At 40.1% G+C, this 12,285-nt stretch overlaps 1 protein-coding gene across 3 annotated transcripts in view; it reads left to right on the top strand.

The window, feature by feature from the left end:
• The first annotated feature begins 2,668 nt into the window (after positions 1–2,668).
• Positions 2,669–12,285, top strand: part of SLC30A5 (solute carrier family 30 member 5) — a 52,174-nt gene continuing 42,557 nt past the window's right edge. For 2 of the 3 annotated variants that reach the window (XM_020998472.2, XM_020998470.2), the window contains exon 1: positions 2,669–2,949. In XM_020998472.2, coding sequence (XP_020854131.1) covers positions 2,876–2,949 — 74 coding nt within the window. In that variant the 5' untranslated portion in view covers positions 2,669–2,875. Of the gene's footprint in view, positions 2,950–8,432; positions 8,511–12,285 lie in introns of those variants that run through there. The other variant, XM_020998471.2, reaches the window with a different exon arrangement.

Genomic DNA, 12,285 nt, shown 5'->3' with positions numbered 1-12,285 from the left:
AGGTTTATCTATTTTATTTTTTTTCATAAAACCAGCTCTTAGTTTTATTTTATTAATCTCTCCTTTGGTTTTCAGTATTTCTAATGTGGTATTTGAGGATTTTTAATTTGTTCTTTTTCTAGTTTTTTTAGTTGCATGCCCAATTCATCAATATCCTCTTTCTCTATTTTATTCATGTAAGAATTGAGAGATATAAAACTTCCCCTAAAAACTACTTTCACTGCATCCCATAAATTTTGGTATGTTGTCTCATAATTGTCATTCTCTTGAATGAAGTTATTGATTGTTTCTATGATTTGTTGTTTGACCCATTCATTCTTTAGGATTAGATTATTTAGTTTCCAATTAATTTTTAGTCTATCTTTCCATGACCCTTTATTACATATAATTTTTATTGCATCATGATCTGAAAAGGATGCATTTAATATTTCTGCCTTTCTGCAATGGATTGTGAGGTTTTTATGCCCTAGTACATGGTCAATTTTTGTGTATGTGCCATGTACCAATGAGAAAAAAGTACATTCCTTTCTATCCCCATTTAATTTTCTCCAGAGGTCTACCATATCTAACTTTTCTAAAATTCTATTCACCTCCTTAACTTCCTTCTTGCTTATTTTGTGGTTAGATTTATCTAGTTCAGAGAGGGGAAAGATTTAGGTTTCCCGCTAGTATAGTTTTGCTGTCTATTTCTTCCTGTAACTCATTTAACTTCTCCTTTATGAATTTGGATGCTATACCATTTGGTGCATATGTGTTTGGTGTTGATATTACTTCATTGTCTGTGGTGCCTTTTAGCAGGATGGAGTTTCCTTCCTTATCTCTTTTGATAAGATCTATTTTTGCTTTTGCTTTTTCTGAGATCAGGATTGCTACCCCTTGCTTTTTTTATTTTTAGTTCAGGAAGATTTCTATATCCAACTGAGTGTGTACATTATTTCCTCTTTGAGTCAATTCCAATGAGAATAAGCTTCAAGTGATGCCCACCATCCCCATATTTCTCTCTGTGGTGATGGGTCTTTTGCACCTCTTTATGTGAGATAATTTACCCCATTCTACCTTTCCCTTCCGTCTTCTCCCAGTGCAATCTTCTTTCTTACCCTTTAATTTTTGGGGGTTTTTCTTTTGAGGATGGGATATCATCACATCAAAGTCAACTTATAGCCACACTCTCTGTTTAGGTATACTCCTGCTAACTGCCCTAATAGTGATACAGTTCTTAAGAGTTAAAAGTATCATCTTCCCCTGTAGGGATATAAATAGTTTAACCTTATTGATTCTCTTTTGTTTTCTCTTTCCTAGTTACCTTTTTGTTCTTGAGTCTTGTATCTAAAGATCAAATTTTCCATTCAGCTTTGGTCTTTTCATCAGGAAAGCTTGAAAGTCCTGGATTACAGACAATACCCAAATACAGAGCATAGGGACCTCCTTAGAGGAGAGCCCCTGGGGCTCAGGAACTACTTTTTAGTGTTAGAGAAATATCTTTTATCTCATAGTTTTGCGCCAATTTCCTTCATATAAGAGTATCTGAGTTTCAATCTTATCTTCATTCCAGCCAAGGCAATATGTTTACATTGCCAACACCCATCTATTAATTACTGCCTTTATAGTTGCTAGGTTGTTTTTTTTTTTTAATTTCCTTACCTGAACTGCTCTTCTACTGCGTTCTGCCTTTCTATGTGCATGACTTCCTCCAAGTTCCAGCTCAATTTTTCTCCTCAACAGAGGGAGGACAAGAAATGGAGGATAAGAAGTCATTGAGCAAATATGGTGCTGTAAATTCACCATTCCAGGTTCGGGAAAACTAAAGGGGGAAGAGGAGTTCTGTTCAGTTATGGCTTGGATTAGGTGGCTTCTGAAAGGCAGCTAGGTAGCAAAGTGGATAGAGCGCTGGACCTGGAATCTTATCTCAGATACTAGCTGTGTGACTCTGGGCCAAATCACTTAACCTCCATTAGCTTCAGTTTCCTCAAATGTAAAATGGGGATAAGAACAGAACCTACCTCCTAAAGCTGTTGTGAGGATCAAATGAGATAATAATTGTAAAACACTTAGAATAGTGCTTAAGTAAGCACTTTATAAACATTAGCTATTATTATTATTATAGAAATACTAGTTATCATAATTCTTATTTTAGGGATGCTATTATTATTATTTTAGAAATACTATTACCATTATTATAGAAATACCCCTTATTACCATTATTATCATTATCGGTATAGAAATACTAGCTATTGTTGTTATTTTAAGGTCCTTCTAACTCAGAGATGCGTGATTCTGCACAGCTTCTCCGCAGGCATCACCTCATCTACCTACCATCCGTCCATCCATCCATCCATCCATCCATCCATCTCTCCCGGTCCTTTGCTCACAGAGATTCCTTGCCAGAATAGAAAGGGAAAATAACGGAAGAGAGAGAGTTGGGGCGGGGCGGGGTGGGGCGGGGCCGGGCAGGTAACTCTAAATCCTTTCCAAAGGTTGGGGTCCGTGAGGAGGTGGGGTAGTGAAGGGCGGTGAGGGCGGAGGTGCTGAGAGGGAGGCAATGGTCCTCGGCGCAGGCGCAGTGGGAGGAGGCCGCCCCGGGCCCGGCCGGATGACGTGGCTTGGCAACGTTTACGCCGCTGCAACCTCGGGGTAACCCCGAGCCTCCGGAGCCGGAGCGGGAGCCGCAGCCCGAGCCGCAGCCCGAGCCGCAGCCCGAGCCGCCGCTCGCGGCCTAGTGAGGCCGGCCTCGGAGGGCGCGCGTGGGGAGGGCCTGCCAGGCCTCGGCCCGCTGCCATGGGCGAGTGAAGGGCCGGCCCGACGGCGGGAGCGGCGAGAGATGAGGACTGGACGCGGCGGGGCCGGCGACGGCGGCGGCTCCTGAGACACGCGCGGGATGGAGGAGAAATACAGCAGCCACGCGCTCGCCGGCGGCGGGAGCCTCGGGCCGGTGGACGTGCCCAGCGCTCGGTAAGTGTTGCCTCGGCCCGGGCCGCCCCTGGACCCCGCCCGACCTCGGCCGGCCGCGGAATCCCCGCGAGGAGGCCTCCCGCCCCCGCGCCCCCTCTGCGGCCGCGGCGGTGGGAACCCCTACCCCCGCCTTCCCCGGAAGCGCCCCGCGCTGTGGACCTCCGCTGTGCAGACCAGGGTTTCACTTTCGTCACTCTGAGAATTATTTTATGTTACTGTATTTGCGCAGAATTATACCTCGGGCACCCACTCCGTTTCCAGATCTTAGCCACCGGAAAAAAAAATGCAGCTTATATTTTCGTGCGTTGCATCCTTTACCTCTTTCTCTGATCTCTTTTTTTGGGGGGAAAGGGGTGGGGTGGGGCGATAAAGACCTAATAGTTATATTGCTGGGCCAAAGGGTATGCACGGAGTAATAACTTATGGGGCCTGGTTCCAAATTGCTTTCCAGATGAGTTAGACTCATTCACAACTCCATTAATAGTGCATTAAGGTGCCTCTTTTCTCACAGCCTTTCTTTCCCCCCTCCTGTCACCCTCCTCCAGCGTTTGTCATTTTACGGTTTTTTGATCAGTTGTCCAGGCAGGGCTTTAACCTGAATACTAACTTAATATTGGGGCAGAAAAGCCACCAGTCTGGAGTTACTCCTGAAGTACTGTAAAAAAATATTTCTGCACTTGCATATCTAAGTGTTATATGGACAAATGTCTATATAATCTAATTAATCCTCATATAACTTGTCTTGAAAGGAGATTTGGGAGAAGGTATGATTATCCTCATTCAGATGAAGGAACCCTAGTTAAAGAGATTGACTTCCCCAAAGCCATAAAACCAGGACCGTTTTGGCAACAATACATTATATTCATATGATTATATGGTTAACCTAGTTTTGTGCTGAATCCCATTTATATGGAACTCCTGGGGGGGGGGAACCTCTTTGCATAAGTTAATACATTCTCCAGTAGTTTTTATGTTAGGTACAACTAATTGCTCCATGAAAGCAGTATTTCAGTGCATCCTTGAGGCATAGAGTTTTCAGGCTGAGACAGCTAAGTGCAAGTTCTTTTAAATCCTATGGGGCTTGGCCAACTTTGAGTCTGTCAGAAGAGCTTCCTACCTAATTTCAGAGCTACCAGGTGATAAATTGGGGCTTGGGGGGGTGGCACACAGCAACATGAAGATGGCTGTAACATTGTTGACAGTCCTTTTTTTAAATCGTCCCTACTTCACGAGATTTTTAGTTCAGTAAGGATTTTGTAACTATTAGTATGGGAAAGACAGTGCTAGATAAGCAAAACAAATAACATGGTAAGCTAAGTACCTGATGTTTACCCTCACCTTCACGAAGGTGTGAATTTAAGCCCTTAGGGTGCCAAGAAATTTGAGCATATGCAAAGAGACTAAGAACTTAGTTAACAGCCTAGGAATTGGGAAGAGGATAAAAACCTAGTGGACACAAAAGGAGTGATTAAGAAAAAGATAGAAAGGGAACCAGTAAGTCTAAAGTTGGAGGACAGAGCAGATACTACTGTTAAATAATATCAGAAACTGCAGAGAAGTCGGTAAGGGCTGGGCAAAGGCCATTGGATTTGATGACTAGGAGGTTGTTTGTAATCTTATAGTTGGGTTTGGTAGAGTAATTAAGACAGAAACATAAGAGATTGAGTAGTAGGGGCACTGAGAGGATAGAGGCATTAAGAATGAAGACAATTTTTTTCCAAGAAATGTAATGGCAAAGAAGAGAAAGATAAAATAGAGATGGGAAGTGGTATGCATATCATTAATAATACCTTAGGAATTAGGCTCTGACATATTAGCTTTGTATGAGGGACAGAAGGGACAGGCCACCCCCAGCCAGATTTCAGAAATCCTGCTTTCAAGCCCTCAAACTGGAACCTCAAGCATCACCCTTAGCTTCTAGTCTCTTATGGGATTTTGAGATCTGTCTACATTCTCAGTTTGAAGAATTCCCAGCTTTCCCATCATGCATACTAAGTGGCTACAACATACTTGGGGCTGTAGGAGTCAGGCAAAGAGCTCCTTATATCTTGGGGAAATGGGTTTGGAGGAGGGAGGAACAACTCATCTTCCCATCAGATTGACAGGCTTTGAACATGGTAGATGGTTTAGAGGGGACCATTGACGTGCCTTTCTCCTCTTTCTGCCGTGTCACCTCCAAATTTTCTTTGTTCCACCCCTATCATCCTCTTCTTCCCAGCTATTTCCAAACTATGCTCATATTTACCGTATCTTCACCAAATCTTCACTTTATCCATCCATCTCTTTTCCTCATCATACCATATCTCTCTTCTCTTTTGTGGCTAATCTCTTTCTTGGCCATCAACAATAGGAACTTCCACTTCCTTTCCTTTTACTCTCTCTTCTATAGTCTTTTTATCTGGCCTTTGACTTCATTCAACCAAAACCGTCTAGAGTTGCCAGTGATCTCTAAATTTCCAAATCTAATGACCTTTTCTCAATCTTCATCCTCCTTTACCTCTCTTCGATCTTTGAGAGTCAGTCACCTTCTTCTCCACGATATTATTTTCTCTCTAAATAATCTCTGTTGGTTCTTCCACCTATCTGATCCACTCAGTCTGGATCTTTACTGGATCTTCATACAGGTCACGTCCACTAATCATGAGTGTCCCCCAAAAATCTGTCTTGTGCTTTCTTCCTCTACTGTTTTACTTGGTGATTTCATCAACTTCCATGAATTCAATTTTGTTTGTGTAAATGATTCTCAGATCTACTAAGCTAGTCCTTACCTCTCTTAGCACCAAGTATTACATCTCCAGCTGCCTATTGGTCATCTCAAACTGGAGGTCTCATAGACGTTTTAAATTGACCTGTTCAAAACTGTGCTCATTATCCTTCCCTCCACCCGTTCCCCCCAAACTTTCCTTTCCTAACTTTTATATTACTGTCATGGGCACCATATACAATCAGTTGTCAAGTCCTGTCAGTTTTACATCTCTTATATATACACCCTCTTCTCTCCTCTGACACTGCCACCACCTTGGTGCCTGCCTATATCACTTCTTGCCTGATTTATTGTAGTAGCCTTCCGATTTGTCTTCCTGCCTCAAATCTCTCCCCCCTTCAATTTATCCTCCTCTCAGCTGTCAGAATGAACTTCCTAAAGTGCTGATCTGGCCCTGTCACCCCTCTTTTGTAAACACCAGTGGTTTTCCATGACCTCTAGGATCAAATATAAAATTTTCTGTTTGGTTTTTAAAGTCCTTTATAACCTGACTTCTCCTATTTTTCCATACTTTCTTACACCGTACTCCACTCCATGGACTCTATGATCCAGGGACACTGTCCTTGCTGTTGTTCAGTTTGTGTCATGTCAGCCTGTGTGCAATTTTTCTTTTTTCAAAGTTTCTTATGGGTATTAGGAACCAGAGAAGACATTTTATACCATGTAGTGGAGCTCCTTATCGTCACCATAGGCTAGTATATTTGGAGATTTTTTTTTTAAAGCTGTGAATGGGGAGTCCTGATTCTGCATAATTCACATACTTGATAACTGTCTCCATTTGCTGCAGTCATCGATATTTAGTCTTTAGCTTAAGCATATTGTTGGATTCAATTAAAAATTAATCTTTTGCTGAAATTTGCTTGGAATATAATTACGAATAAAGAAACTTAAGCAAATAACAAAATTTCAAAGTCATCTATGCATCTGACTCGTTTCTCTCAATCACCTGTGACATCTGTTCATGTATCTGTTCACCAGGGCACACTTTAAAGTGAAAATTAAGTGATGATGGGTTCTCTTCTGGAAAGGCTTTCACTGTGACATGAAGGTAAATTCACTAACTTCTCTAAACTTCAGTTCTTCATTCTATAAAACCAGGGAAATAATCTCTACTTCCTATCTACCTTCTAGCTCCATATATATCAAAATTTTCAAATTTTATAGGGCTAGTGTAAATATTAATTAAATAATTCAGTTGATTGAAATTTAGTACTAGTGTTCTATACAGATCTTAAGGCACAATTCATATTGCTCTGGTATCATCTAGTCAAGTAAGTTTATTCCCAATTGTATACTATTTTATTGACTATAAGTTTACCATTGTGAAGAAACTATCCTGTAAACTTCCAAATACAGTGTAAACATGAGTTATCATTATAGTCTTGTTGGAGAAATAATTAATATGAAAATAACTTAAGTCTAATTAGAACAGCTCTATGAGAGAGAGATACAAAGAAGGACTATGAGAATTGTGAGGGGGGAGAGATTATTTGAAGGCTAGATGCTAGTCCTATTGTGGAAGGGATTACTGGTCTGTATTTAATAGCGTCTAAGGGCCTTCTACTTCTGATAGTCTGTCATTTCCTCTCGTATCATATTCTAAGTCTTGGAAGAGTTTATCTGCACAACTTCTGTAAATCTGTCCGCTTTTCTCCACTCCCACAGTTATCTTCATAGTTTAAGCTCTCATCAATTCTTTGTGGACTACTACGATAGATTCCTAACTGGCCTCTCTTATTTCAGTCTTTGCCTTTTCCGATCCATCCCCAATAAAGGTGGTAAAATAATCTTTCAAAGGCACAGATCTGACTTCCTTGCTCAAGAACTCTTAATTTGCTCCTTACTCTTCTGGGATAAAATACAGACTTCATAGCCTGGCAATTAAGACCCTTCACAATCTAACTCCAGTCTACCTTTCCAGTCTTACTTCTCATTACTCCTAACCAAATTGAACTACTAGATTGCACACAAGCTGTCCTTCAATTATCCATCATTCTTGCTACGTGATTAGCCCATGTCTTTTCTAGTTGAATATTTCTCTGATGCCATGTTTGTTACTTCTGCATGATTCTTTGTAATATGTTGTAGTTTCACACTAGCCATATACCTTTTCATTGCCCTTTGAGTGATCTTCAGCTTCACTTATTTGGGGACTGTCATATTTTATAATGTATATGTATTCAATATCACCAGAAGAATTTGTGGGTCTTTATGCTGAGATTGAACCTGTGATTTTATTCACATATAGAGTTCCTGGTGAGGAACTTCCTCTACCATTGCAAATCAGTACTTTCTCTTGAAGTTACAACTTTAGAGAGTTTCTTAGGGCCCTGAACTGAAGTGACTTGCTTAGGATCACAACCAGTTATGTATCAGAGGTAGGACTTAAACCCAGCTATTTTGCTGTGCATGCTGCCTCTCATCACAAAAAGAATATTGGTGTTAAAAAAAAAAATATGGTCCTTTGTTTCAGGAAAAGTTTGGAGTCATTAGAGGTGAGTACAGTTTCTCAGCAGCAATCCAGTCTGCTCTCCAGTATAGTTCTAAGCTCAGCTTATTGTTTAGTCAGTGTCTATCCAAGATATATATACTGATGGATGAATTCTATAGTTTCACCGTCCTAATGAATACTATAGTCTCAACAATAGACTTTCTTCATTTACTTGTTTTTTTCAGGGTAGATAGTTAAGTCAAACTCTTTTGAGTGAAGGAGATCCTGTAATGTTCTGGAGATTGATACAGTCAATATAATGTCATTGGCAAAAAAGGAACATCTGGAGAACTTCACCATCTATAGGTAATTCCTCTTTTATTTAGACTCTCCAGTCTCCATGACAGTTATGAAACACCGTTGCCAAGTTTATCCTTATTTCATACCTGACTAAATACTAATAATAAGAACTAATAATGAGGAGCTTCTTTCAGTTTTACCTCTGTTCCATCTTTAATGGAATCATGAACAATTTTATACATGAAAAATATGCGTGAGACACCTTGTAGAAGAGCCTTTAAGATGATATTTCTCTACTAAATCAAATTCACTTTTCTAGTCAACAGAAAGCACAATAGAATCTTGTTTTCTCTATTCCCTTTCTGTCACTTGTGTGGTGATAAATTTATGGTACACTGTAGAATATTTTTTGTGAAAGCTTGACAGTTTCCTTCCTGTACTTTCATCAAGGAAACCCTCAATACATCTGTAGATTATTCTCATAAAAGTCTCGTGTACCAATTTTGCATTGGTAAAGGAAGTTCCTTACCAGGAACTTGCTATGTGAATAAAAGCACAGGTCCAGTCTTTCCCTAAAGACCCCCAAATTCTCCTGGTGTTATTGTATGCGTAAAAGTAGGTATATGGATCATTAGTCTTTTTACGATATTAAAGTCCAGGATTTTTCCACATCTTTCTTGTCTTCCCCTCTTAAAGATACATTGAAAATCAATAACTCAGCACTTCAGAATTGCTACCTCCATCATGGACCTATACTGTTTATGCTTGGTCTTACCTGTTTTCCTAGCTTTATTTTCTTCAGTGCCATTTCCATGTCCTAATGCAAAACATCCAAATCTGTCAGTTTAGCAAACAAATGTGATAGCTCCCCTGCCTTTGATGATGAAAAAGTTACATAAATCTCTGTGGGTCTTTTATGTATTTTGTTGTTGTCTTCTTCCAGTTTTGTCCATAAATGCCCTTGAGATGACTTGCTTAATTGAATCTCTAAGCGTTCTGCAAACTTTTTTCATCCACTACTTTTTATCGTATATATCTCAGTACTATTCATAATTTTCTTCCATCCTCCATATTTTATACATGAGTTGATAATTCTAAACTGCCTTTAGCTTTCCTGTGCTTCCATTTGGCAAGTAGATCACCTTTGTTGTTGGAGATGGTTTCTAAGCTCTTTCGGCCTCCTTGCTAATGACTGTTGGTGTATATCCATCAGACTTCTTTAGGAAATTATTGTAGTTGACATCCATATCTGTTCCTCCAACCATTTCCCACTTTTTTTTGCATCAATAGCTAATTTAAATAGATCAGGTTAGATTTGTTTTAGTTTTGTGTCATACCTTCTCATTTTTATTTTAATTGTGTATATTGATCTTTGTCTCTAACAAGTTAATAGTCTAACTAGGGCAGAAATAAGCTATGGGTAGGAGATGCAGTAGAATCAATCACCAAAAAAAAATTGTTTTGTAAAGCTTTGACAAGTAGTGGAAGCAATTACAAAGGGTAAAGTAGCAACTTTGGTTACATCAAATTAAAAAGCTTTTGCACAAACATAATGCACAGTCAGATTTCTGTGTAAGAGTTTGGTATCCAAGGTGCATAAATAATTTTATTTACACACACACGCACACACACACACACGCACACACACACACACACACACACATACACACACACCCCCACCAAAAGCCAACAGATAAAGTGGTCAAAGGATATGAACAAACAGTTCTGAAGAGAATTGTAAGCTATTAACAACCAGATGATAGAATGCTCTGTCACTAATAAGAAAAATGCAAATTAAAACAACCCAGAGGTTTCACCTCATATGCTGCAAATTGGCAAATATGAGTGGAAAGAGAGATCCACTGGTGGATTCTTGGTGTAGCAGTGTGTCTCAACAGCTGTTAGCAACTGGGAATTGGGTATGACTAAAATGTCCATACTCTTTGACTGAGAAATTCTACTACTAGACACAAGTAGGCCACTGATAAGGTCTGCATATACACTAAAATATTTATAGCAACACTTTTTGTGGTAAAGTATTGTGGGGGGAGATAGATGCCCATTGGACTGGGAAATAGCTGAACAAGTTGTGGTATATTATTATGATGGAATTTTACTGTGTTGTAAAAAATGAAGGAAATTCAGTCAGTAAACATTTATTAAGCAACTACTACGTGCCAAAAACTACACTAAGCACCGAGGCTACAAAGAATGACCAAAAAACAGTCCCTGCTCTCATGGAACTTACAGTCTAATGGGTGGGGCAACATGCAAACAATTGTGTGCAAACTTTATTCAGGATAAATTGCACATAATCTACAGATGAAAAGCACTAGCATTAGGAGAATTGGCAAAGGCTTCCTATAGATCCTTCCTATAGATTTAACTGGAACTTGATGGAAGCCAAGAGATGGAAATGAGGAGTGAGAACATTCCAGGCGTAAGAGACGGCCTTTGAAAATCTGTGAAATTAGGAGACAGAGTGTGCTGTGCAAGGTACAACCAGGAGGCCAATGTCACTGGGTCAGAGAGTACTCGGTATTGTGTAAGGTATATAAAAGACTGGAAAGGCAGGTGGAGGCTGGGTTACGAAGCACTTTAAATGATGGTTTTAGATTTGGACCTGGAAGTGATGGGGAGCCATTTTATTGAGTAGGGGAGAAGAGTGACATGGTCAGACCTGGAATAGACTGGAGTGGGGAGAGATTTCTAACAGGTAGACCAACCAGCAGACAGTTGCAGTAGTTTAGGTATGATGTGATGAGGGCCTGAACCAGGGTAATAGTAGTGTTAGGAGAGAAGGGAGCATATGCAAGAGGTGTTATGAATCAATAGGCTTTGACAACAGATATGAGGGGTGAAAGAGAGAAGTATAGGATGACACCTAGGTTTCAAGCCTGGGCCGCTTAACAGTAATAGAGAAGTTAGGAAGAGGTTGTGGGGGTCAGGGTAAGGAAGGGGAAGAAGATAATGAGTTCAATTTTGAACATGCTGTCAGCAGACAGAGTGAAATTGGGGATAGTAAAGGGGACACTCTGCTATAGAAAATGGGGTGGAATGGGATATCTTAGGCATATAGTAGATGAGTTTACTTTGGCAAGGAGAAAGGCCACCTTTTGTGAGACAGAGGTGAAGGAAAAAACAAGTGGCAAAAGGCATCTGGGTGATGTGAGATGAGGGGGAGGAGAGAAGAGGGAACTCTCAAAAAGTGGCCTGGTTTGTTGTTGTTGTTTTGGTTTGGTTTTTTGGGTTTTTGTTTTTAGTAAAATATGAGGCAAAGTTCTCAGCTGAGAATGGGGTTGGGCAATAGGAATGAAAGGTTTGGAAGGCCTGCTGGTAAATGGGATTGTGAGTTAATTAGGGAGGTGTAAAAGGATTGCTTGCATCAGTAAGGCCTTGGTTTGAGTAAGGCCTTGGTTTGAGATTATGTAACAAATTTGTAGTGGGGAAGGGGAAAGGAATAAACATTTATTAAGCACCTACTGGGTGCCAGGTACATATTTTTAATCTCTTTTGATCTTTACAACTCTGAGAGATAGGCCCCATTGTGCTCCCCATGTTACAGATTTTTACTGTGTTGTAAAAGATGAAGGAAATTGAAGCTGAGAGATGAAGAGACTTGCCTAGGATCACACAGCCAAGAAGCATCCGGGACAGGATTCATACAGAGGTCTTCCTGACTCCAAATTTTCCACTATCCACTGTATCACCTAACTTTCCCTCCTTACCCTTCCACAACATATATGCCCATGACTGAGAAATGGTTAAATAGGTTGTGGTATATGAGTGTAATAGAATGTTATTGTGCCGTAAGAATGAATTTAAAAAGCATTTATTAAAT

This window comes from Phascolarctos cinereus, unplaced genomic scaffold, assembly GCF_003287225.1.
Source record: "Phascolarctos cinereus isolate Bilbo 61053 unplaced genomic scaffold, phaCin_HiC Scaffold_4;HRSCAF=312, whole genome shotgun sequence".
NCBI classification, from domain to species: Eukaryota; Metazoa; Chordata; class Mammalia; order Diprotodontia; family Phascolarctidae; genus Phascolarctos; species Phascolarctos cinereus.
The sequence above is the reverse complement of the archived record's forward strand: the minus strand, read 5'-3'. Positions and strand labels throughout refer to the sequence as shown.